Source organism: Theropithecus gelada, chromosome 14, assembly GCF_003255815.1.
Source record: "Theropithecus gelada isolate Dixy chromosome 14, Tgel_1.0, whole genome shotgun sequence".
Lineage (NCBI taxonomy): Eukaryota > Metazoa > Chordata > Mammalia > Primates > Cercopithecidae > Theropithecus > Theropithecus gelada.
The window spans coordinates 18,738,309-18,762,373 of NC_037682.1; the positions used below are offsets into that span (position 1 = coordinate 18,738,309).

Below are 24,065 nucleotides of genomic sequence, written 5' to 3' on the forward strand. Positions count from 1 at the left end.
TCTTATAAGGTCCTGCAGTATGTGTCAACTGTTTTAGAAACTGTGTGTGTGTGTGTGTGTGTGTGTGTGTGTGTGTGTGTATAAAATACAAAAGGGGCCAGGCGTGGTGACTCAAGCTTGTAACCCCAGCACTTTGGGAGGCCGAGGCAGGTGGATCACTTGAGGTCAGGAGTTTGAGACTAGCCTAGCCAACATGGTAAAACCCCATCTCTACTAAAAATACAAAAATTAGTTGGGCATGGTGGTGGGTGCCTATAATCCCAGCTACTCAGGAGTCTGAGGCAGGAGAATCACTTGAGCCCAGGAGGTGGAGGTTTCAGTGAGCTGAAATCATGCCACTGCATTCCAGCCTGGGCAACAGAGCGAGACTCTGTCTCAAAAATAAAATAAAATAAAATACAAAAGGCAGTGGAAGAGACTGTGACAAAGAAGAAAGTGCCTGTCCTAATATTACATTGTATTGTCATTTATGAGGCTTTGTCTGTTTTGTTCACTGCTAGATTTCCAGTGCCTAAGATAGTATGTCCTGCCTGTTGCCAGTACGAAAAAAAAAAATTATTAAATGAATAAATGCCCTGTCTGAAGACATTTAAACTCAAACACTTAAAAAGCATTCTGAGGCCAGGCATGGCAACTCATGCCTGTAACCCCCGCACTTTGGAAGGCCGAAGCAGGAGGATCGCTTGAGCTCAGGAGTTTGAGACCAGCCTGGGTAACATAGCAAGACCTCATCTCTACTACTACAAAAAAAAATTTTTTTTTAATTGGTTAGGTGTAGTGGTACTAGCTGCTCAGAAGGCTGAGGTAAGGCCTTCTGAGCCCAGGAGATTGAGGCTGCAGTGAGCTGTGATCGCACCTGCCCTCCAGCGTGGGTGACAGAATGAGACCCTGTCTTAAAAAAATGCATTCTGTGGACCAAACATTGGAGTCCCCTGAGTTAAATGGATAAAAGCCCCCTACCTGATTATTCTCCTGGTTACCTACCTGTTTTCTGCTGCCCACTTCCCAATTTACTTTTCTCTCTTCCTAGTACCATTTACTGGACAGACTGGGGCAACACCCCCCGTATTGAGGCCTCCAGCATGGATGGCTCTGGACGCCGCATCATTGCTGATACCCATCTCTTCTGGCCCAATGGCCTCACCATCGACTATGCTGGGCGCCGTATGTACTGGGTGGATGCTAAGCACCATGTCATTGAGAGGGCCAATCTGGATGGGAGTCACCGTAAGGCTGTCATTAGCCAGGGTGAGCCCCTTCCTTCACTCTCCATCTCTTGTCCTCCTGGCCCTGTCCCTGCCCCCCAGGAGCCTTGGCAGAGGCTTTGTGTAGTTGCCAGGCCTGGGCCCAGAGACCATGGCAGACCATGTCCAGACTGAGGTCTTCCTGGACTTTCCCCAGGCCTTCCGCATCCCTTCGCCATCACAGTGTTTGAAGACAGCCTGTACTGGACAGACTGGCACACCAAGAGCATCAATAGCGCTAACAAATTTACGGGGAAGAACCAGGAAATCATTCGCAACAAACTCCACTTCCCTATGGACATCCACACCTTGCACCCGCAGCGCCAACCTGCAGGTAAAAAACTGCCCACCGGGTGAGCCAAAGTAGTCTCATGGTTGAGGTGGCCTCTGGTGCCTTTGAGAACTTTCCTTCCCCTTAGGAGTTGCCATTTCTTCTGATGGGGAAATCCAGCGGGGCACTGACATGGGCTAACTCCTCCCTCTGCTGGACATTCAGGGCAGTACAACAAGATTCACGAAAAGACTCATTAGGCTTCACCGTTCCCATCTAATTCAGGCAGACATTTACAGGCCATCTTCTCTGTGCCGGGTAGTCACTGTGCTAGCAGCTGGGGCAGATGTCAGAAATAATAAGACATAGTTTCTCCCTTCAGGGAACTATCACCCTACCTTAAACCCCTATTCCTTAGTCTTGGGGTCACTTTTGCAAACCTTTGCTAATCCTCTTGCCCTGGGCTCTTTGAGCAGGGAAGAACCGCTGTGGGGACAACAACGGAGGCTGCACGCACCTGTGTCTGCCCAGTGGCCAGAACTACACCTGTGCCTGCCCCACTGGCTTCCGCAAGATCAGCAGCCACGCCTGTGCCCAGAGTAAGTGGGTCTGCGACACCAGTCTCTATGGAGGCTATTGTGAGGATGGGGAGAAGTAACAAGGGATAGGAGGTGGAGGGATTGCCTATCGTGGGAAAAACCACATTCCTCAGGGAGCCCTGGAGAGGAAGAACTTAAGAGGCTGAGGGATCTTCTATCAAAGCTGAGGACTGAGGACCCAGCTCTAGCTGCTGAAGGCTCAGCAACACCACCTGGTCGAGTGTGAACACCTGCAATCAGGCTCATGTGTCATTTTACCAGGCAGGATACCTTCTCCATAGGCAGCAAGAGGGTTTTATGCTCTTCTAGAAAACAGGGGAATGATTTCCCACCTTTTTACCTTTAGCCTCACCCTGTTGAAGACTTTCTTTCGGCCCTTAAACCGGGAAGCCAAAGTTCGAATCTCTGATGATGTTCTGTGTGAGCAGGTCCTGGATAAATATGTGTCAAACAAGTGGAAGATCGTGGGATTCCCTGGTCTCTCCCTGAACTACTACTTTGGCTTCCTTTGGGCTCCTGCGGGGTTATTGCTTTGAGAGGGTAGCCCTGGAGAGCCCTGCACATGATGACTTTTTCTAAGAATAGTCCAGAGAGGAGCAGTCCGGGCGTATGGCACGACCAGCAGGGGGCCTGGGGTGACTCCTCACACAACAGCAGCTGTTCTTGTTTACTGCTGCGTACCCGACTGACCCTCTGAAATCTGGGTACAATAAAATTCTCCTGGGACCTGGGTCCTTTCTAGAGAGTGTGGTTAGGGAAAACATTCAGAAGTTTCATTCATACACATTAAGAACCTAATTCATACACATTAAGAACCTAATTTCATGCTCTGAGTTTTCCCCTTGCATTCTTTTTTTTTTTTTTTTTTGAGACAGAGTTTTGCTCTTGTTGCCCAGGCTGGAGTGCAACGGCACAATCTTGGCTCACTGCAACCTCCCCTTCCCAGGTTCAAGTGATTCTCCTGCCTCAGCCTCCCAAGTAGCTGGGATTACAGGCATGCGCCACCATGCCTGGCTAATTTTGTATTTTTAGTAGAGATGGGGTTTCTCCATGTTGGTCAGGCTGGTCTCAAACTCCCAACCTTAGGTGATCTGCCCACCTCAGCCTCCCAAAATGCTGGGCTTACAGGCATGAGTCACTGCACCCGGCTTTTTTTTTTTTTTTTTTTTTTTAAGAGAGAGACATTCTGTCACCCAGGCTGGAGTGCAGTGGTGTGATTTTGGCTCACTGCAACCTCCGCCTCCTGGGTTCAAGTGATTCTCCTGTCCCAGCTCTGTGAGTAGCTGGGATTACAGGTGTGCACCACCACACCCAGCTAATTTTTGTATTTTTAGTAGAGATGGGGTTTCACCATGTTGGTCAGGCTGGTCTTGAACTCCTGACCTCGTGATCTGCCCACCTCCCAAAGTGTTAGGATTACAGGCATGAGCCACCGCACCCAGCGTTTTTTTTGTTGTTTTTTTTTTTTTGAGACAGGATCTTGCTCTGTCACCCAGGCTGGAGTGCAGTGGTGCAAACAGTGCTCACTGCAGCTTCGACTTCCTGGGCTTAAGCAAGCCTTCTGCCCCAGGCCCCTAAGTAGCTGGGACTACAGGCATACACTATCACACCTGGCGAATTTTGTGGGGTTTTTTTGTTTGTTTTGTTTGTTTTTGAGACAGAGTCTCACTCTGTCACCCAGGCTGGAGTGTGGTGGCATGATCTCGGCTCACTGTAACCTCCACCTCCCGGGTTCAAGCTACTCTTCTGCCTCAGGCTCCCAAGTAGCTGGGATTATAGGCACCTGCCACCATGCCTGGCTAATTTTTGTATTTTTAGTAGAGATGGAGTTTCACTACATTGACCAGGCTGGTCTTGAACTTCTGACCTTGTGATCTGCCCGCCTCAGCCTTCCAAAGTACTGGGATTACAGGCATGAGCCACCGCGCCCAGTTAATTTTGTATTTTTAGTAGAGACGGGGTTCCACTATGTTGCTCTGGTCTCAAACTCCTCAGGCTGGTCTCAAACTCCTGAGCCCAAATGATGACCCCACCTCAGCCCCTCAAAGTGCTGGGATCACAGGCGTGAGCCACCATGCCCCCGGCCCTTTCCCCTTGAATCTTTTGTGCCCAGCACTTCTCCTGTTGTCTTAGTGAGATGCAAGAAGTAAAGCCCCCTGTCCCCTGCCAGCTTCCCCTTAAGGATTTCCCAGTGCTAGGAAGAAGACATTTGGCAACGTTAGGCAGGAAGTGCCTTTCTGGATGAAAAGTCTACTGAGAAAGTATTCAGACTGGCCAGAGGAAGGGCAGAGGATGGAAGTAAACTTCGTAGAGGAGTGGCCAGAGCTCTTTCTCTGGAGTCAGACCCGAGTCCCAGCTCTGGTGCTTTGTAGCCATGGGATCTTGGGCACGTTTCTTAATCTCTGTTAGCCTCAGGGTTGCTCATCTAGAAAGTGGGAATGAGAATAACACATGATAGAGGCTTGGTGTGAGACCAAAAAAGCCCCAAGCACAGTGCCTGGCAAGGAAAGTGCTCAGCTTAAGCTACTGGCTTAAAGTTGTGAAGAGGAGAGCAAGAGGAAGGGATCCAGGTGATGGAGTGCAGGGACAGGAGCCCTGACACAGTCATGAACATCAGAGAAGTAGGGGTCAGGGGTTGGCAGTGGGCAAGCCAGGGCACCAGAAGAGGTGGAGAAAAGTAAGAAGAGAGAAAAGTTGAGATGAAGCCGACAGATGCTTAAACAGCATGCACTTCTGGGACCTTGGTAGAGTCTGTTTCCATTTGATTTAGAAGTCTGATTCTGCCAGCATGGCAGTGCTCAAAGAGAGCCTGAGGTATAAAGCATAGGGGGCAAAGGGCACCAGATCCCAGGAAGTGTGATTGAACCAGATGTCACGCAGGTGAGCGTCTGTGTCTGTCACTGTTCTTGGATTTAGAGCATTAAAAGAAGACCCCTTTCGGCCTTTGATCAGGTCTTGACAAGTTCCTGCTTTTTGCCCGAAGGATGGACATCCGTCGAATCAGCTTTGACACAGAGGACCTGTCTGATGATGTCATCCCACTGGCTGACGTACGCAGTGCTGTGGCCCTTGACTGGGACTCCCGGGATGACCACGTGTACTGGACAGATGTCAGCACTGATACCATCAGCAGGGCCAAGTGGGATGGAACAGGACAGGAGGTAGGGCCCAGCGTGGGGAGATCGAGGGGTGGAATCTGCCATCTCCAGGGTAAGGGCTTCCCATACCTTTGCCAACCTTCAGAATTGGTGGAGTTTGGGCTCCAGTACTAGAGTGGAAGTACAGTTGGTGATACAGCTTTGCTTCCTGCCCAGGTGGTAGTGGATACCAGTTTGGAGAGCCCAGCTGGCCTGGCCATTGATTGGGTCACCAACAAACTGTACTGGACAGATGCAGGTATGTATAGGGGAGCCGTGGCCTGCCTGGCTCCCTGGGATCCCTCTTGTTTAAAACCCTGGCCTCAGATAGAAGGGGCCCTGTCCCTCCTGGGCCACTTCTGTCTTCACCTGAAGTCCTTGGTAGGTCAGAAGCAGGAGGTCTGCTGCAGAGCTGAAGTGAGAAGCTCCCATGTGAGAAGCTCACATTGTGGCAGCTGCTTCTGCTGTGTAGTTGATGCTGGGGAGTGTTTTAAGGCATCTCAGACCATGAACCTATGCCTTGTGGTTTTCTTTCCGTAACTTTCTGGGTAAATCGGGCTTTGTTTTTTTTGAGGTGGAGTCTTGCTCTGTTGCCAGGCTGTAGTGCAGTGGTGCGATCTGGTCTCACTGCAACCTCCCACTCCTGTGTTCAAGCTATTCCCCTGCCTCAGCCTCCCGAGTAGCTGGGACTACAGGCGTGCTCCACCATGCCTGGCTAAGTTTTTGTATTTTAGTAGAGACGTGGTTTCACCATGTTGGCCAGGATGGTCTTGATCTCCTGACCTCATGATCCACCCATCTTAGCCTCCCAAAGTGCTGGGATTACAGGTGTGAGCCACCACGCCCAGCCAAATCAGGCATTTTTAATTAGCCAGTTGGGTTTGGGAGGCAAGGGGACACCCTGAACAAGTGCTACTTAGTGTGTGGTTGCTGGACCACAGAGGCTGACGACAACCTTGCCTCCTCTGCGTGGCAGCATCAGCATCATCTGGGAAGTGTTGGACATGCAGATTCTTGGGCCCCACCCTAGACTTACTGAATTAGCGCTGGGCATGGTGGCTCACACCTGTAATCTTAGCGCTTTGGGGAACCAAGGCAAGATCGCTTGAGCTTAGGAGTTCAAGATCAGCCTGGGCAATATAGCAAGACCCCCCCAGACCTCCCCCAATTTTTTCTTTTAATTAGCTGGGTGTAATGGTACATGCCTGTAGTCCCAGCTACTTGGGAGGCTGAAGTGGGAGGATTGCTTGAACCCGGGAGTTCAAGACTACAGTGAGCCATGATCGCACCACTGCATGCCAGCCTAGGCAAAAGAGCAAGACCCTGTCTTCAAAAAAAAGACAAGACTTACTGAATCAGAATCTTAGGGGGTTAGTGAGCATGAAATGGACTAGCTTTTTTTTTTTTTTTTTTTTTTTTTTTGAGACAGAGTCTCGCTGTGCTGCCTATGCTGGAGTGCAGTGGCACAGTCTCAGCTCTCTGCAACCTCTGCCTCCCCGGGTTCAAACGATTCTTCTGCCTCAGCTTCCCAAGTAGCTGGGATTACAGGCATGCACCACCCACACCCAGCTAATTTTTGTATTTTTAGTAGACATGGGGTTTTACCATGTTGTTCAGGCTGGTCTCAAACTCCTGACCTCGTGATCCACCTGCCTTGGCCTCTCAAAGTGCTGGGATTACAGGCGTTAGCCACCACGCCCGGCCAAATATTTTTATTTAAAAAAAATCTTTGGGTATTAGGTTCAGGAATCTGTGTTTTAACAAGCTCTCCTGATTCTTAACGCACACTAAGGTTTGAGAATCATCGCCTTAAATTATGGTTGCCTATGTTTGGGAAGTCTTCCTCTTTCAAGAAATCCAACTGATCACATCCTTGAATTTCTTCTTACAGTTCAAGTCACTAAATTTCCATTGTGCATCTGTCACAAAATATCTTTTGAGTACCTACTCTGTGCTCCGCCAGCACATACCAGGCTCTTGTGTTGGCCATGGAAGGTAAGAGGGTGAATGAACAAGACTAGAATTAATCTCTGTATCCCTTCTTGGTAGGTACAGACCGGATTGAAGTAGCCAACACAGATGGCAGCATGAGAACAGTACTCATCTGGGAGAACCTTGATCGTCCTCGGGACATTGTGGTGGAACCCATGGGCGGGTGAGTGGCTGCCCCTTGGGAATGACCTCCACCCACCCCTCCCAAGATCTGAGTTCCAGAGAGAAGTCTAAAGATTAGGAAGAGTGGCCAAATCTTATGGATATACAAGGAAGCAAGAGCAGCTATAGAAACCAGAGGCTGGTGACAACTTTGTATTCTCTGTGGACAAGGAAACTTTTCAATTCTTCCTTTCCTTATCTCGTTTTTATTGTTGGTTAGCTTACAAAAGTAACTCATTGTTAAAAAAATTTTAATCTGTAGCAAGTAAAAATTCTCTGTGATCTCACTCTCCAGCAGTAAGTTAACAATTTAGGGTATTTTTTTTCCTACTAAATGTATGTAAACATTTGTTATTGGTGGTAATGGTTTTGGTTTTACAAAAATAGCACATTTTTGTGACTTTTTTCTGCTTGCCTATATATCTTGTGTATCTTTCCAGTTGAGTGTATAGATCTACCTTGTTTTTGTTGTTGCTGTTTGTTTGTTTTCAGACAGGGTCTTGCTCTGTGACCCAGGCTGGAGTGCAGTGGTGCAAATCACAGCTCACTGCAGCCTCAACCTCCTGGGCTCAAGCAATCCTCCTGCCTCAGCCTCCCAAGTAGCTGGGACTACAAGCACAGACCACAATGCCTAGCTAATTTTTACAGTTGTTTTTTTTTTTGTAGAGATGGGGGTCTTGCTTTGTTGTCTAGGCTGGTGTCAAATTTCTGGGCTAAAGCAATCCTGCCTCAGTCTCCCAAAGTGCTGGGATTACAGGTGTGAGCCACTGCACCTGGCCTATGTTGTTCTTACTGGTTATATAGAGTTCTGTTAAATTATTTAACCCACCCCGTGAATAAACACTTTTTTTTTTTTTTTTTTTTTTGAGACAGAGTCTCACTCATTGCCCAGGCTGGAGTGCAGTGGCACAATCATGGTTTACTGCAGCCTTGCCCTCCTGGTTTCAAATGAGCCTCCTATCTCAGCCTCTCAAGTAACTGGGACCACAGATGTGCACAACCATAACTGGCCCTTTTTTTTTTTTTTTTTTTTTTGGTAGAGATGGGATCCTACTGTGTTGCCCAGGCTGGTCTCAAACTTCTGGGCTCAAGCAATACTCTCAACTCAGCCTCCCAAAGTGCTGAGATTATAGGCATGAACCATGGTGCCTGGCCAAGGAAACATTTCTTATTCATTTTCACCCTCCTCTTTCTTTATTCCTATGTACACTTTATTTGCTGAGTTCTGCTTAAGCTGTGGGTTCTGCTTTTATTAAGACCCTGTAGCTTTTGATAATGGTAGAAGACAAGCCATTCAGAGATAGCGCTGAGCCCAGGGCTGGGCTGGACACTGAAACAGGAGGCTGAGGCAGCTACTTCAGGCAGAAACCCTGAAATCCTAGGTACTCTGAGTCCCTGCTGGATATTAACCAGCTTGTAAGACCTCCCTTGCCTTGCCTTTGCCCAGGTACATGTATTGGACTGACTGGGGTGCGAGCCCCAAGATTGAACGAGCTGGCATGGATGCCTCAGGCCGCCAAGTCATTATCTCTTCTAATCTGACCTGGCCTAACGGGCTAGCTATTGATTACGGTTCCCAGCGGCTATACTGGGCTGACGCCGGCATGAAGACAATTGAATTTGCTGGACTGGATGGCAGTAAGAGGAAGGTAAGGGTGGCACTAAAACATCTTCTCCCGGCCTTGACAGCCTCCAGGATGGTACTTTTCGGCTGGCACTGGTACTGATCAGAGCTAATGGGACCAGCATGGGGCATGTGCTGTTTCTTTGAGGCTGTGGGTGCTGTCCAGAGCTTGGGGGCAAGGGTGAGAAAGGGCTGCAGGTTGATGATGAAAAGACTTGTGTGGATTATGAGCTGGGGGTGTAAATGCACAAACTTTCCTGTGAACCAGCACAACTATTGCTTGTTAATTACCAGTTGTACTGTGGGCCCATGATTGATCTCTTTTTGTTTTTATTTTGATATAATTTCAAACTTACAGAAAAGTTGCAAGAACAGGTAAAAAGAATACATAAATAAAATTTTGCCACATTTGCTTTATCATTCTGTTTTGGTACACACTATTATTTTTTGGAGCTGTCTGAGATTAGAGTGCACACAGCCTGCCCTTGACTCCAAACTATTCCTGTGCACATTTCCTAAAAGCAAGGATGTTGTCTTACATCACCACAGTACAATGATCAAAATCAGGATATTTAACATTGATTCAATATTACTGTCTTTTTTTTTTTTTTTTTGGTTTTTGGTTTTTTAGAGGTAGGGTCATGCTCTGTCACCCAGGCTGGAGTGCAGTGGCGCGATACTGGGTCACTGCGCCCTCGACCTCCTCGGATCCTGAATAGCTGAGACTACAGGCATGAGCCATAACGCCTGGCTAGTTTTTTTTTTGTTTTTTTTTTTTTGGTGGAGACTTCCTGTATTACCCAGGCTAGTCTCAAACTCCTGGCCTCAAACGATCCTTCTGCCTTAGCCTCTCAAAGTGCAGAGATTACAGGCGTGAGCCACCATGCCCAGCCCAATATTACTGTCTAATCATAGTCCTTGCTCAATTTCACTACCGATTGCCTCAATGATGTCCCTTATAGCTCCCCTCACCCTACTTTTTTTCTTTGTTAATCTAGGATCCAATAAGGATCACCCATTGTGTTTAGTAATTATGTCTCTTTTAACTTTTATTTATTTATTTATTTTTAGACACTTACTCTGTGGCCCAGGCAGGAGTGCAGTGCCACAAAGATGGCCCACTGTAACCTCGACCTCCTGGGCCCAAGGGATCCTCCCGCATAGCTGGGACCACAGGCATCTACTACTGCACCCGAACTACTCAGGAGTCTACGGGTTTGAGGCCACTTGGCTGATTTTTTTATTTTTTGTAGAGATGGGGGTCTCACTTTGTTGTCTAGGCTAGTCTTGAACTCCTAGCCTCAAGCAATTCTCCTGCCTTAACCTCCCAAAGTGTGGATTTATAGGCATGAGCCACCACACATAGCTTGCTTTTTTTTTTTTTCTTTTGAGACTGCAGTCTTGGTGTGTTGCCCATGCTGACATGGGCTCAGGGGATCCTCCCATCTGAGGCTCCTGAGTAGCTGGAGCTGTGCACCACTGGGCCCAGCTAATCTAGTCTCTTTACTCTCTGATCTGGAACATTTCCTCAGCTTTTCTGTGGCTTTCTTGACATTTGCATTTTTTGTTTGTTTGTTTTGTTTTGAGACAGAGTCTTGCTCTGTCGCCCAGACTGGAGTGCAATGGCACAATCTCGGCTCACTGCAACCTCTGCCTCCTGGGTTCAAGCAGTACTCCTGCCTCAGCCTCCCAAGTAGCTGGGATTACAGGCGCCCACCACTACGCCCAGCTACTTTTTGTATTTTTAGTAGAGACAGAGTTTCGCCATGTTGGCCAGGCTAGTCTCGAACTCCTGACCTCAGGTGATCCGCCCACCTTGGCCTCCCAAAGTGGACATTTGCATCTTTTAAAGAGTAAAGTCCAGTTATTTTTTTTATAATGTCTCTCAACTTGGATTTGTCTAATGTTTCCTTGTGATTGGATTCATAGTGTGCATTTGCAGCAGGAATACTACCCTAAGTGAAGTCACGTCCTTGAGTTCTCAGTGTGTCTCATCAGTAGACACAGGTGTTGGCCTGTTCCATTATTGTGATACTTACTGCCATTGTATGGTTAAGGTAGTGTCCACTGTAAAGTTGCTATTTTTTTCTTTTGTACTTAATAAGTAATTTGTACAGAGATACTTTGAGATGATGTGAGTAATAGATGACTTCCAACATATTCCAATGAAACCATCACATGACCCTTAGAGCCAGGCACGATCAAGTCACAGATTGATAGAGCAAGGCTCAGAGAGATTTTATAAGTAGCTCTTACTAGAGGTCACACAGTAGGTGTTAGTGGGAGAGCCACTTTCTGAGTCCACAGTGAGCTCTTTACCACTGCTCTGTGCTGTCAGACTTTGTTGAAGATGACACAGTGTTGGGGCCCTGGCAGGTACTGATCGGAAGCCAGCTCCCCCACCCATTTGGGCTGACCCTCTATGGAGAGCGCATCTATTGGACTGACTGGCAGACTAAGAGTATACAGAGCGCTGACCGGCTGACAGGGCTGGACCGGGAGACTCTGCAGGAGAACCTGGAGAACCTGATGGACATCCATGTCTTCCACCGCCGCCGGCCCCCAGGTGAGCAGCCCTTGGCTCGCATTGGCTTCTCCTTGGCCCTCCTATGCCCTAACCCTCCCCATTGAACGTCCCCTCCTCTCTACCCAGTGTCTACACCATGTGCTATGGAGAATGGCGGCTGTAGCCACCTGTGTCTTAGGTCCCCAAATCCAAGCGGCTTCAGCTGTACCTGCCCCACAGGCATCAACCTGCTGCCTGATGGCAAGACTTGCTCACCAGGTGAGTGAAAGCATCACAGATCTAGATGCAGCCTCTCTGGGAGGGGGCAATGACTCTCTTCCTTCCTTGCAGATGGGCTCCAATGTGGTCTGAGAAACCATGAGTCCTGCTGCTTCTAGAGGCCCAGGGGAGAGACTCGCGGCTTTTAGAAAAGGGGAGGGGCCTGGGGAGAGGCCCTTGGAAGCAGGTAGAAAGGACTGGAGGCAGGGTCCACCTAGTTCTTATGATGTCTTCATGCATATTAGATAAAGTTGCTCCTTTCTCAAGACACTTTCCTCTCATCTCTTAGTACATTGTCATAATATACTGATTTGGTTGGAATAAGATACTTCTGGCCAGGCACAGTGGCTCACACCTGTAATCCCAGCACCTTGGGAGGCCGAGGCAGACAACTCACTAGAGGTCAGGAGTTCAAGACCAACCTGGCCAACATGGTGAAACCTCGTCTCTACTAAAAACACAAAAATTAACCAGGCACGGTGGCACGTGCCTGTAATCCCAGCTACTTGGGAGGCTGAGGCAGGAGAATCGCTTGAACCCAGGAGGCAGAGGTTGCAGTGAGCAGAGATCACGCCACTACACTCCAGCCTGGGCAACAGAGTGAGACTCTGTCTCAAAAAAATAAATAAAAAATTAAAGACACTTCTAACTGCCTAAAATTGGTATAATGAAAACAGAAATGTATGATATCTACAATGTCATGGTGCCCTCCCCCTTAGATGTGCCACTTTTGTGAGCATACAACCTATGTGACAGCCTTATTGGAGGGTCCCAGAAGCAGTACCTGGCTACCCAGATGTTGGGAGTCAAGGTTTCTCCCTAGGAGATGCTGCAGGGCAGGCTGCACTTGAACTCTAACCTCCCTGGGAATTTGAGTGAGAAAGGAGCTGTGAGCTGTGCCTCCCAGGTTGTGAGTAGAGCCCACTGGGGTCCCTTTATTCCCTTTCTTTTTTTCTCTTTCTTAATCTTCATTGTAAAGGGTCCATCAAAGAGAGCCACTTTCATAATGTTAATAAAGAGGCATTATTTATGAATATGTGTGAGACCTAATGGTAAGTGCTTTGTGTACATGATCTTTTAACCCTTACAGCCACCCTGTTATTGTCCCCATTTTATAGATAAGAAAACTGAGGCTTAATAATTTAGGCTGAGAGTGGTGCCTCACGCCTGTAATCCCAGCACTTTGGGAGGCTGAGGTGGCAGATGCTTGAGCCCAGGAGTTTGAGACCAGCCTCGGCAATATGATGAAACCCCATCTCTACAAAAAATACAAAAATTCACTGGGCATGGTGGCATGTGCCTGTAGTCCCAGCTATTCAGGGGGCTGAGGTGGGAGGATCGCTTGAGCTCAGGAGGTCAAGGCTGCAGTAAGCCATGATCATGCCACTGCACTCCAGCCTGGGTGACACAGCAAGACCCTGTCTCAAAAAATAATAATAATTTAAATATCTTGCCTAGAATAACATAGCTAGAAACTAGCAGGGACAGGGCATGAATTTCAGTTTGCCTGATTCCAAATCCACTTAATGGCTGTGCTCAAGTGATCTCTTCCCTCCTCTCCACCTGGCAGGCATGAACAGTTTCCTCATCTTCGCCAGGAGGATAGACATTCGCATGGTCTCCCTGGACATCCCTTATTTTGCTGATGTGGTGGTACCAATCAACATTACCATGAAGAACACCATTGCCATTGGAGTAGACCCCCAGGAAGGTCTGTGTGGCCCTCCCTTCCCACCTGGCCTTCTGTCCCTGCCCTTCAGCAATTACTGTCCTTCCTCTCCCACCACCTTTGTCTCCTGCCAAGAGCCGGGGGTTTCCCATACCCTCTGGCATAGCCCCTGTCCCTGTCTCTCTAGCATTTTCTCTTTGGTTGTGAGAGCATGGTTTGGGGCCCTCTTCTCTCCATCTCTGCCAAGAGCTATCCTGCTATGATATTTCTGCATTTTCCTTGATTTCCTCTGCTAGAGGCTCCAGGGCTCTCTGACATGCTCTGGTGTTTCAGGACACGAATCAGCTGTGTGTGTCCCACTGTAGGGGGTGAGGGTCTTGGTTGAGCCAAGCTTTCCCTCTCCAGGAAAAGTGTACTGGTCTGACAGCACCCTGCACAGGATCAGCCGTGCCAATCTGGACGGTTCACAGCACGAGGACATCATCACCACAGGTGGGACTTATTCCCAGCCCAGGGACCACCTGTCTGGCAACGGGACTGGGGAAATAGCCCATCTGTTTTAAAATAGGAGCCAGTGTGCTCTTTTGACTTCCCACAGGGCTACAGACCACAGATGGGCTCGCGGTGGATGCCATTGGCCGGAAAGTGTACTGGACAGACACGGGAACAAACCGGATTGAAGTGGGCAACCTGGACGGGTCCATGCGGAAAGTGTTGGTGTGGCAGAACCTTGACAGTCCCCGGGCAATCGTATTGTACCATGAGATGGGGTGAGAGCTGGCTGTATCACACTGGGTAGTGTGGGGGGCTAGCTCAGCTGGGGTTATGATGGGGTGAAGGTGGGTAGCAGAGAGCAAGCTTGCATCACAGGAACAAGGTGACCTCCTTGGGGCTCTTCCACTCTCTTGTGACTTCTCGCAGGGTGACAGTACAGTGTAGAAGTTAAAAGCATGGGCCGGGCGCGGTGGCTCAAGCCTGTAATCCCAGCACTTTGGGAGGCCGAGATGGGCGGATCACAAGGTCAGGAGATCAAGACCATCCTGGCTAACACGGTGAAACCCCGTCTCTACTAAAAAATACAAAAATCTAGCCGGGCGAGGTGGCGGGCGCCTGTAGTCCCAGCTACTCGGGAGGCTGAGGCAGGAGAATGGCGTAAACCTGGGAGGCGGAGCTTGCAGTGAGCTGAGATCCGGCCACTGCACTCCAGCCTGGGCGACAGAGGGAGACTCCGCCTCAAAAAAAAAAAAAAAAAAAGAAGTTAAAAGCATGAGCCTTGGAATCAGAATCCCAGGATTGAAATGTTTTCATCATGTGTTAACTATATCACTTGGGTCCAGTATTTAACCTCTCTGATTCTCAGCTTCCTTACCTATCTATTAAATGGAGGTGGTAGTGAAAATACATACCTTGTCGCCCTTATGAAGATTGAGATAATGCACATGAAATATTTTGCAAAGCATTTTGTCAAGCAAAAATTTTGCTTGACATACTATAAGTACTCAAGTGTATCTGACATACTGTTAAGTACTCATGGTATGTGGTAGCTGCTGGAATAACTAGCTAATATAGCTAATATTCTTCCTCACTCAGGTTTATGTACTGGACAGACTGGGGGGAGAATGCCAAGTTAGAGCGGTCCGGAATGGATGGCTCAGACCGCACAGTGCTCATCAGCAACAACCTAGGATGGCCCAATGGACTGACTGTGGACAAGGCCAGCTCCCAACTGCTGTGGGCCGATGCCCACACCGAGGTGAGAGCTGTGCCCTTGCTGCTTCCTAGGAGCCTGGGAAGATGGGAAAGGCCTGCCTCAGATCTCCACGGAGAGTTCCCTATCTGCTGATCACCACCCCCCACCCTCTCCTTCCTCTGCAGCGAATTGAGGCTGCTGACCTGAATGGTGCCAATCGGCATACGTTGGTGTCACCGGTGCAGCACCCATATGGCCTCACCCTCCTCGACTCCCATATATACTGGACTGACTGGCAGACCCGGAGCATCCACCGTGCCGACAAGGGTACCGGCAGCAATGTTATCCTCGTGAGGTCCAACTTGCCAGGCCTCATGGACATCCAGGCTGTGGACCGGGCACAGCCACTAGGTGAGAGTCAGAGGGCTGGGGCTGTGAGTCAGAGCCTCTGGCTTTCTGGGGCCGTCTCAACATCAGAGATATATCCAGAGCACAGAGCTCCTTTACAGCCAGAAAGACAGTGACCTGTTTAAGCTCCCTTTCAGGATTGGGCTGTGTTCTCTTTGGGTATGGCTGGTACTGCAGCTGTCACCTTCAGAGGACTCCTGGAGATCCTCCTGCAGACCCTCCTTCTGCCTCACCCCGCCAGGCACTGAATCCTGTCACTTAGAACAGCAAAGAGTCAGCCACAAGCAACTGGGACCTTTGTAAGATTCAGATGATGTTCCAGGCTAGGCGTGAACATTTCTGCTTCTCATCACCAGGTTTTAACAAGTGTGGCTCGAGAAATGGCGGCTGCTCCCACCTCTGCTTGCCTCGGCCTTCTGGCTTCTCCTGTGCCTGCCCCACTGGCATCCAGCTGAAGGGAGATGGGAAGACCTGTGATCCCTCTCCTGAGACCTACCTGCTCTTCTCCAGCCGTGGCTCCATCCGGCGTATCTCACTGGACACCAGTGACCACACCGATGTGCACGTCCCTGTTCCTGAGCTCAACAATGTCATCTCCCTGGACTATGACAGCGTGGATGGAAAGGTCTATTACACAGATGTGTTCCTGGATGTTATCAGGTATGAGCAACACTGAAACCTCCAGAGGACACAGATTTGCTTCCGATCGCCCATGGGTGAGGTTATGTTCTGACCGCTAAATGGATGAGTGATTCGGCACTTTGGATAGTGAGTTCTAATCCTGACTTGTTCACTTTGTAGTGTTGTCACTTAGAGCAGAGTTTCAAACTTTTGTTTGTTTAGAGACTACATGGAAGCCTAGTATGTAAAACAAACAACAACAATAAAAAACGGGTAAAGTCAGGGTGGGGACCTGGAGCCTTTCACATCTACCATTGTGCCCTGAGGGAGCTCCAAGAATCCCCGAGGACTTACTGATGAGTAGGCCATATTACCAGTATCTGTATTGCAGGAAAGGAGCCCCAGCCAAATGCCAAGGCGTATGGTGGTTTACAAAGCTGTTGGTTTTTATTTTTTTGTTGTTTTATTTTTATTCTTTAAATCTGTGGCCCTAACAAAGCTTAGGAATATGATGCCCTGCTACCAGTAAGAGTGGTTTCCCATGGCAGAGATTCTCACAGGGAGGAACAGCGAACATTCCTCTTTACTCTCCCCAAGGGATGTATTAGAATCTCAAGCTGGGGACAGGTAGGCATATGCAATTTCGGGAAGTCCCCTAGGTGACAGTGACATGCTCCCCATTCTGAGGTAGAGTTCCCTCCTGCCTGTAGGGCCTCTGCAAAAGTGCACAGATAGGGTTGGGCACAGTGGCTTACACCTGTAATCTCAGCACTTTGGGAGGCCAAGGCGGGAAGATTGCTTGAGCCCAGGAGTTCAAGACCAGCCTAGGCAACATAATGAAACCTCATATCTACTTGTATTTAAAATTATTTTTAACTTTTAAAAAATGCACAGGTAGGTTTTGACAAATCTGTATTTCTTATAATCACCACCTAACAATCCTTGTCTCTTCCCAAAGATATGTGGGGAATGATAAACCTGTCTTCTAGCAAGACATCCCCTGGCAGCCGCCACTATTTCCAGTTAGCAGGAAATACTCTATCCTCCTAAGAACTGGTTCATTCATTCTGCAATTATTTTATCGAGCATTTATCATGCTGGGTGCTGAGGAATGTACTCACAGATACTTGGTCTCTGTCCCTGTGGAGCTTACAGTTCAGTGGGGGTCCAGTTATGGGAACATGGGTTAAAGGAGTTCTACTCTATTCTGGGGCAGTCTGGTTGCTCATCCAACACTGGGCTCTCCCCAAGGCGAGCAGACCTGAATGGCAGCAACATGGAGACAGTGATCGGGCGTGGGCTGAAGACCACTGATGGGCTGGCAGTGGACTGGGTGGCCAGGAACCTGTACTGGACAGACACAGGTCGAAATACCATTGAGGCATCCAGGCTGGATGGTTCCTGCCGCAAAGTGCTGATCAACAATAGCCTGGATGAGCCCCGGGCCATTGCTGTTTTCCCCAGGAAGGGGTAAGTTTATGGCCAGCAGAAGAGAGATCCAGGGAAGAAGGGCTGGGTGGAAAAGATGGTGTTACCTTCTGTGTTCTCTCAACCTCTGGGTGCCGTCTTCCCTTGCCTTGATGATGATGGCGCTGTTGTGTCTCAGGTACCTCTTCTGGACAGACTGGGGCCACATTGCCAAGATCGAACGGGCGAACCTGGATGGTTCTGAGCGGAAGGTCCTCATCAACACAGACCTGGGCTGGCCCAACGGCCTCACCCTGGACTATGATACCCGCAGGTGGGAGTCCTGCACCAAACAGCCTCCTGGAGATCGGGTGGGCAGAAGAGAGAATGGTTGAGATTGAAATGGAAAAATGAAAAGATAGAAAGCTTCTTGGTATGTGGGGAAGAGGAACCATTGAGAAGGATGAGGGAATGTATTCTTAGAGCAGCGATTGCTAAATCCAGCCCTCAACCCTTAGGTGGGTCTCGTTTGACTGGTTTACATGTTCCTAATTTGAGTACCTTTGGCAGAGCATGTCTTCTGGCTGGACCACAGGTCTCACACCCCTACTCATTTAAGGGCTGATTCTTGTATTTGTTATAATATAACAAATCCTGATCCCTTCAGCCTCTGGAACTTTGTTGTTGTTGAGACAGCATCTTGCTCTGTTGCCCAGGCTGGAGTGCAGTGGTGCAGTCACAGCTCTCTGCAGCCTGAACCTCCCTGGCTCAAGCCATCCTCTCACCTCAGCCTCTCAAGTAGCAGGGACTATAGGCACACACCACCATGCCCAGCTATGCCCAGCTAATTTCTAAATTTTTTGTAGAGACAGCGTCTTGCTATGTTGCCCAGACTGGTTTTGAACTCCTGGACTCAAGCAATCCTACTGCCCTGGCTTCCCAAAGTGCTGGGATTTCAGGCGTGAGCCACCATGCCTGACCCAGGCTCCAGAATGTACAACTACTTGTCTAGAAATGCTGAGGGCAGGGGGAAGGGGCTCTGAAGAAGTCTGTGCCCCCTTCTGACCCAAAAGAAGTGGAAGGGAATCCAAGACTTCTGGAACAGTGGTAGAATGCCTTCTTCTTTTAACCTCAGTGAGGTCCATGTAGACTGAGCTCACTTCTTTTTTTTTTTGAGACAGTCTCACTCTTTTGCCCAGACTGGAGTGCAGTCGCATGATCTCGGCTCATTGCAACCTCCGTCTCCTGGGTTCAAGCAATTCTCGTGCCGCAGCCTCCCAAGTAGCTAGGACTACAGGCACGTGCCACCATGCCTGACTAATTTTTGTATTTTTAGCAGAGACGGGGTTTCACCATGTTGGCCAGGCTGGTCTTGAACTCCTGACCTCAAGTGATCCCCCGCCTCAGCCTCCCAAAGTGCTGGGATTACAAGTGTGAGCCACCATGCCCGGCCAACTGAGCTTTCTTAAAGACCATTTGTAAGAATTTGGGCTTTGATTCTTGAGTAGGAGTCAAAGGGCAATCAAATTCCTGAAGGTGAATCTGGGTGGTGGTTCCTCTGAGGTCACTCTACGCCTCCCCAGAGCAGCCCTGACCTCCCCACTCATGAACCACCAGCTCCCCTCTTCAGCTTTGGGACTCACAGTGACTCCTCATTAAGGGTGCTTCTTGAGTTCTCATAGCACCTGCCAGTCAGCTCAGGAGGGGACAGATAGGTTCTTAGGGGGAAGAGCTGGGCTTCCTGGCAAGCATTTGGAGCAGCCACTCTTTTCGTTTTCTTCGCAGGATCTACTGGGTAGACGCCCATCTGGACCGGATCGAGAGTGCTGACCTCAACGGGAAACTGCGGCAGGTCTTGGTCAGCCATGTGTCCCACCCCTTTGCCCTCACACAGGTACTGGCTCAGGAGAGAGGTAACTAACCTCCTTGCCTGGGATGTTTCTTTGGGGTTCTAAGTCAGCAGTCTCAGCTGTAGCTGCTACTGAACAGACATGCTATTGAAGCTCATTTTAGGGATTTTTCCTGTGCCCTGAAGCCTTGGTAGGTTGCTAGGGCCACCCAGTGCCCTCATACTCCTATCCTGCCATTCCCATGTTCTAGCATTCAAAGGAGTGGCTCTCAAAGAGTGGTATACAGAATCAGATGTGGCACTTGTTAAAAGGCAGGTTCCTAGGCCGTGACTATAGAGGTTATAGAGAAGCAGCTTCATGAGGGCTGGGCACAGTAAAATCCATTTTGACAAGTTCCCCAGTTAATCCTAATGCTGTGGTCCCAGCATCTGGGCTTAGGGAGCTCACTTAGTGGCAACAGAGTGGAGTGACTAAAAGCCAGAGTTTTGAGGCATCTAGCCCGTTTGTAAGTATTTAATGAGTACCATCAATGTGCCAGGTACCTGGGTTCAAGTTTTATCTGTATTATTAAATAACTAGGTAACTTTGAACCAGAGTGACTGAACCTCTCTCAGCTTCAGTTACCTACAAAATAAATCAGCCTAATAATAGTATCCTCCTGAAACAGACACAAAGCATTAGTATAGTACCTGGCACACAGTAAGCACCACACGCACGTTATCGCTACCCATTTTAATTATTATTAGCTGTCACTTTTGAGTTCTAACACAAAAATAATTTGGGCAAGGAAAAGAAGATCTACCAGGCCTGAGGCCAAAACAGGAATTCTCAATCATTTAAAAATCTTGGCCAGGTGTAGTGGCTTATGCCTGTAATCCCAGCACCCTGGCTGAGGCCACAGTATCAGTTGAGCCCAGGAGTTTGAGACCAGACTGGGCAACATGGCGAGACCCTGTCTTTACAAAACTTTTTGTTAAATTAGCCAGGTGTGGTGGTACACACCTGTAGTCTCAGCTACTCAGAAAGCTGAGGCAGAAGGATCACTTGAGCCCAGGAGGTTGAGCTGCAGTGAGCTACGTTTGTACCACTGTGCTCCAACTTGGGCAACAGAGCAAGATGCTATCTCGGAGAGGAGAGAGTCAGAGAGAGAGAGAGAGACAGAAAGGAAAGAAGAAAGGAAAGAAAGTAAAGAGAAATAAATTTGACCCTTTTTTGCCAAATATTATCAACTCTGTCTGTATTCTATATTATGTTCTACTAGCCAAAAAGATTTTTGTTGCTGTTGTTGTTGTTGTTTTTAAGATGGAGTCTTGCTGTGTAGCACAGGCTGGAGTGCGGTGGCATGATCTCGGCTCACTGCGACCTCCGCTTCCTGGATTCAAGCGATTCTCCTGCCTCAGCCTCCCAAGTAGCTGGGATTACAGGCATGCGCCACCACACCTGGCTAATTTTTTTTTTTCTTTTCTTTTCTTTTTTTTTTTTTGAAATGGAGTCTCGCTCTGTTGCCCAGGCTGGAGTGCAGTGGTGCGATCTTGGCTCACTGCAACCTCCACCTCCTGGGTTCAAGTGATTCTCCTGCCTCAGCCTCCCGAGTAGCTGGGATTACAGGTGCATGCCACCACGCCCTGCTAATTTTTGTACTTTTAGTAGAGACAGGGTTTCACCATGTTGGTCAGGCTGGTTTCAAACTCCTGACCTCGTGATCCACCCGCCTTGGCCTCCCAAAGTGCTGGGATTACAGGCGTAAGCCACCGCGCCTGGCCTAGCCAAAAAGATTTTATCTGGTGTTACTTAATGATAGGCTTTTTTTTTCATATTCTAAATGTAAAACTACAGGGTAATACTGCATATAGGTTTTTCAATCTACAGGTTTCCCCACAGTTTCTGATATATACCCTTGGATGGGGATGAGAACACCTTCATTGCCCCTCCCTACCCTTGGCTGAGAATTTCACCATCATTGCATTAGAAGAAAGCTGCCTACAGAAGTAAGCAGAGGATTTGGGGCAGTGCTCTGAGCAAAGGGCCCAGAGGAACCTAGAATAACCTTCAAATTTCCTCCTATTTGCTAGAGAGGGAGCCATTCAATCAACTGAATGGGGACTGAGTGTTAGGTGCCAGAAATTCAGAGATGAATAGAACACATTCTTGTCTTTGAAGAACTAATCTGTTAGGATGGACAGACCTGTAAACAAATTGCTTGAGTATAAAAACGCACTTGGGCAAGTGACTACAAGGTGCAGAACTGCATAGAGGAGAGAATGGTGAAGTCTATATGGATTTGGGGAGATTTCCTTGACAGTGTCATGTCTGGGGATGCACAGAAATGAGGAAGAGATGAAGAGGGCATTTCAGCAGAGGCAGTGGCCAATGGTGAGGCATAGAAGCTGTACAAGAAGGAGTCTGCTTGCTGAATAACATTTACTGTTTGTGGGCTTCTCCTGTTGAGTAGCAAGACAGGTGGATCTACTGGACAGACTGGCAGACCAAGTCAATCCAGCGTGTTGACAAATACTCAGGCCGGAACAAGGAGACAGTGCTGGCAAATGTGGAAGGACTCATGGATATCATCGTGGTTTCCCCTCAGCGGCAGACAGGTGGGCTCCCGGGTACTGAGCCTGCTTCCTTAATATCTGTGGGATTGGTCTGTCACCCCAAGGACTGTTAGGGACCAAGAGAGGGCCACAAGAGAGCTTCTTGGTTCACATTTTAAACGCTTAGACCTTTTTACTCCCTCACAGTTGTGTATCTCCTGCTCCCCTGTCCCTGGGAGTAGGGTAGTCCTGGATTTCCTGTTTTTGAGAAGCCTTAAATTGTGAGACCTGATTGTGTCCCAGATAAGACACTCATCTACTTTGCCTCTAGGGACCAATGCCTGTGGCGTGAACAATGGTGGCTGCACCCACCTCTGCTTTGCCAGAGCCTCGGACTTCGTATGTGCCTGTCCTGACGAACGTGATAGCCGGCCCTGCTCTCTTGGTGAGTTGGACTGTATGACTGGAGCCACTCAGCAGAGCCCCTGGAAGGGCTGAGGGTCAGCAGCCTCTGATCCTGGTCTGATCTGTCCTTCTGAGTGGGGTCCCCATATAGAAGGTCTTGTTAGTGGGGTGATTGGTAGCAATCTGCTGGGGTTTTGGGAATTGCTCAAACCTGGGTTTGTCTGCCCTCTGGCATTTGCGAGAACAGAATTCAGGTCTCTTGATTCCCAGGTCCCTGCTGTGGGATAATCAGTGGCCTGTGCATCACTCTCTCTTCCTGACTTTGGTGAGCCAGCTGCCCCATCCAGAGCTACTATTATGGAATCCAACTCCTTCTTATTTATAGTATTAAGAAGGGCTACTAATGAAGGTGCCTGTGACTAGGGCAGCTAAAAGATTTTGTCAAGTTCTCCAGCTGCTACTCTTGGGCCATATGTAGAGGTTTGTGGTTCCAGTGGCCCACTCCAATCCTCTTTTTTGTCTAGTGCCTGGCCTGGTACCCCCAGCTCCTAGGTCCACTGGCATGAGTGAAAAGAGCCCGGTGCTACCCAACACACTACCTACCACCTTGCATTCTTCAACCACCCGGACCCGCATGTCTCTGGAGGAGGTGGAAGGAAGGTAAATAGGTTCAATGCAGGCTCGTGAGCCCTTTGATTCAAACCACCATCCCACGACCAGTAGCTCATAGTCCCAGCTCGATCAGGTAGTTGGGAGGTAGATTACGTCATGAGCTACCAGTCCCTGTTATTTGGGACAGAAGGTGATATTCAGACTTGTAGACTGTTGCAAGTGATTCCCTTTTTAGCTCTGAGGGCAGGAAGCTTTAAGAACAACTTTAAGGCCAGGTGCGGTGGCTCACACCTGTAATCCCAGCACTTTGGGAGGCTGAGGCAGGTGGATCACTTGAGGTCGGGAGTTCAAGAGCAGCCTGACCAACATGGAGAAACCCCGTCTCCACTAAAAATACAAAATTAGCCGGGCGTGGTGGTGCATGCCTATAATCCCAGCTACTCGGGAGGCTGAGACAGGAGAATCACCTGAACCTGGGAAGCAGAGGTTGCGGTGAGCTGAGATCGCGCCACTGCACTCCAGCCTGGGCAACAAAGACCGAAACTCCATCTCAAAAAAAAAAAACAAAAAAACAAAAAACTTTAAACAGAAATCACTTAGGAGGACCCTCCCACATGGTATTCCTCCTTCTTCTCTCTGTGACATTTGCTCTCACATCATAAGTTTGGCATACTGGCTTGTCCAACAGTAGTCTCTGGGCTGTGGCTTGATGACTTGGAACAAAAAGTCTTCCCCAGAGATATGATGGCCTTAGCTTATAATGACACGTGCACCTCCCTCACACATACACAAACACCATTATTAAATAAGTAAGCATAAACACGAACAGTTCTCAAATCAAGTATAAAGTATCTTATTTCATTAAATTAAAGGTGCTATTCATTATAAAATGCATCCTGATTTTAGAAATTAAACTGAAAAGATAACCAACAGCAAATGTGAAATGCTATTGATCGTAAGTTACACTCCTGTTTCAGAGATGGTAGACCATAGAAAAAACAAACATCTTAAAATCGATTAAATATGATGTTACATTCAATTCAGAGACATTCTTT

At 48.6% G+C, this 24,065-nt stretch overlaps 1 protein-coding gene and 1 long non-coding RNA gene across 2 annotated transcripts in view; one reads left to right on the plus strand and one right to left on the minus strand.

Annotated features, from left to right (window-relative positions):
- The window catches only part of LRP4 (LDL receptor related protein 4), a 61,086-nt gene that overhangs the window by 26,608 nt on the left and 10,413 nt on the right, over positions 1 to 24,065 (plus strand). The window contains exons 14-34 of the mRNA XM_025357168.1: positions 1,031 to 1,248; positions 1,402 to 1,578; positions 1,992 to 2,114; positions 5,067 to 5,275; positions 5,429 to 5,510; positions 7,301 to 7,406; positions 8,853 to 9,054; positions 11,406 to 11,595; positions 11,683 to 11,814; positions 13,385 to 13,525; positions 13,889 to 13,975; positions 14,082 to 14,253; positions 15,074 to 15,236; positions 15,359 to 15,584; positions 15,938 to 16,241; positions 17,454 to 17,672; positions 17,809 to 17,943; positions 19,395 to 19,503; positions 21,912 to 22,056; positions 22,325 to 22,438; positions 22,923 to 23,058. Of these exons, the coding sequence (XP_025212953.1) occupies positions 1,031 to 1,248; positions 1,402 to 1,578; positions 1,992 to 2,114; positions 5,067 to 5,275; positions 5,429 to 5,510; positions 7,301 to 7,406; positions 8,853 to 9,054; positions 11,406 to 11,595; positions 11,683 to 11,814; positions 13,385 to 13,525; positions 13,889 to 13,975; positions 14,082 to 14,253; positions 15,074 to 15,236; positions 15,359 to 15,584; positions 15,938 to 16,241; positions 17,454 to 17,672; positions 17,809 to 17,943; positions 19,395 to 19,503; positions 21,912 to 22,056; positions 22,325 to 22,438; positions 22,923 to 23,058 (3,390 nt within the window). The remainder of the gene's footprint in view (positions 1 to 1,030; positions 1,249 to 1,401; positions 1,579 to 1,991; positions 2,115 to 5,066; positions 5,276 to 5,428; positions 5,511 to 7,300; positions 7,407 to 8,852; positions 9,055 to 11,405; positions 11,596 to 11,682; positions 11,815 to 13,384; positions 13,526 to 13,888; positions 13,976 to 14,081; positions 14,254 to 15,073; positions 15,237 to 15,358; positions 15,585 to 15,937; positions 16,242 to 17,453; positions 17,673 to 17,808; positions 17,944 to 19,394; positions 19,504 to 21,911; positions 22,057 to 22,324; positions 22,439 to 22,922; positions 23,059 to 24,065) is intronic.
- LOC112606559 overlaps positions 16,627 to 24,065 on the minus strand; it is a 28,437-nt gene continuing 20,998 nt past the window's right edge. Inside the window, exon 3 of the long non-coding RNA XR_003115653.1 lies at positions 16,627 to 17,969. This is a non-coding gene — a long non-coding RNA (uncharacterized LOC112606559). The remainder of the gene's footprint in view (positions 17,970 to 24,065) is intronic.